This window comes from Olea europaea, unplaced genomic scaffold (genome assembly GCF_002742605.1).
Source record: "Olea europaea var. sylvestris unplaced genomic scaffold, O_europaea_v1 scaffold27683, whole genome shotgun sequence".
NCBI lineage: Eukaryota > Viridiplantae > Streptophyta > Magnoliopsida > Lamiales > Oleaceae > Olea > Olea europaea.
The window spans coordinates 1-1471 of record NW_019246138.1 but is presented as its reverse complement, the minus strand read 5'-3'; the positions used below and the strand labels follow the sequence as shown (position 1 = coordinate 1471).

Genomic DNA, 1471 nt, shown 5'->3' with positions numbered 1-1471 from the left:
GATACACATGAACGGAGGAAGTAATGAAAAATCATACTTTTTTAGCTCAATCACACACACTGAAACGCCATTTAACCTTTTGAACAGCACTCAGGGTAAACACGTAAAAAATGAATGACACGGAATTATGAAAAAAATTTCTTTCCAAATAGGAGAATTTAAAATTTTTTCTCTAAAATCCGACCCAAAAAACACAAAGAGAAAAGCAATACACGGATGGAAGGAGTAATAGAAGACCATACTTTTTAACTCAATCACACACGCTGAAATGCCATTTGACCTTGAATTCATGAAACAAAATCTAGAGTCATATAACATTAATACATACATTTGAAAGAATGATAAGGAATAGTTGTGAGCTTCTATTCCTGCAAATTTCTTTCAACTTTCTCTAAAGGCCGTTGGATGAGAAAATAATTTGGAAATGCACTTTCAAAATTATCAGCTTAGAGTTGTATAAATAATCTTAGCTTCTGAAATCCAAAGACTTGTACGTGATATATAAATCGGGTTCAAATTAATGTTAATGATTGCAACCTATTATCATCTATAGACTTATAAAAAGGACTAATTTTCAACATTGCGCAATCAGTAAAATAAGTGTTCTAACATCCAGAGAAGAAGGAAAGACAAGGATAGTTAAGCAGTTAGAGAGCATAAAATTTAAAACACTCTGCTGCAATTGAAGAGTCCAAATATTAAAGGAAATTAGCAAATACGTGAAATTAACCTGCTAACAACAAAGTAGACAGAATCAGGCTTTGCCTGGATGGCAGTTTTTGTAAAACCGAGCTTATCAGCAGGCCAGAGTTCATCGCCAAAGAAGCTGCTGGTGTAGAGCACCTGGTCCCCAACTTTGAGTCCTGCTTTTGCAGCATTCCCACCATTTTCCACACCCTGTGACAGAGACAAGATATGGCAAAATGACATGTGACTTTGAGCGTGGCACGAACACATGGGGGCACGCCCGCTGAAAGTTTACATGTTAAATTTTTATTTCAATACTTCATTAGTTTACGAAAAAACCACCCTCTATTTAGCTCTCTTATTTTGAATTTCCAAGGTCAAATCCTTCAACTTTATATCCGTTGAATTTAGTATTTTTCCATCGTTGAATCAAATAATTCTTATTACAAGTGATTATCATCACACTAAAAATCATGAACAAATTTGTATCTAAAAAAGGAAATAGAATTAAAAACTCACAGCGATTACAACTCCACCACCTGATTTTTGGCCCAAAGTCAGTCCCAACGGCTTGTCAACCTCAACCTCAATGTTTTTTGCAGCAGCAGTTCTGGCTGTAATCTCAAGCCCCCTTTTCATCACCCTTATACCACTGCTCTTGCTCTCATAAACCAAAGAATTGAACACAACCCTTTTCGCATCTTGAATTGAAAGCCCATGGAAATTGGTTTTCTTATTTCATTCAAGAATCAAGACTTTCATCAGACACAAAACAGGTATGATT

At 35.5% G+C, this 1471-nt stretch overlaps 1 protein-coding gene across 1 annotated transcript; it reads right to left on the bottom strand.

The window, feature by feature from the left end:
• Positions 1 to 693: 693 nt before the first annotated feature.
• LOC111383825 (protein MET1, chloroplastic-like) lies at positions 694 to 1425 on the bottom strand (the record flags this gene model as incomplete). Its single annotated transcript, XM_023007986.1, has 2 exons — positions 694 to 897; positions 1207 to 1425. Coding segments are annotated over 2 exons (408 nt in total), but the record flags the coding sequence as incomplete, so codon positions are not given.
• Positions 1426 to 1471: the final 46 nt, after the last annotated feature.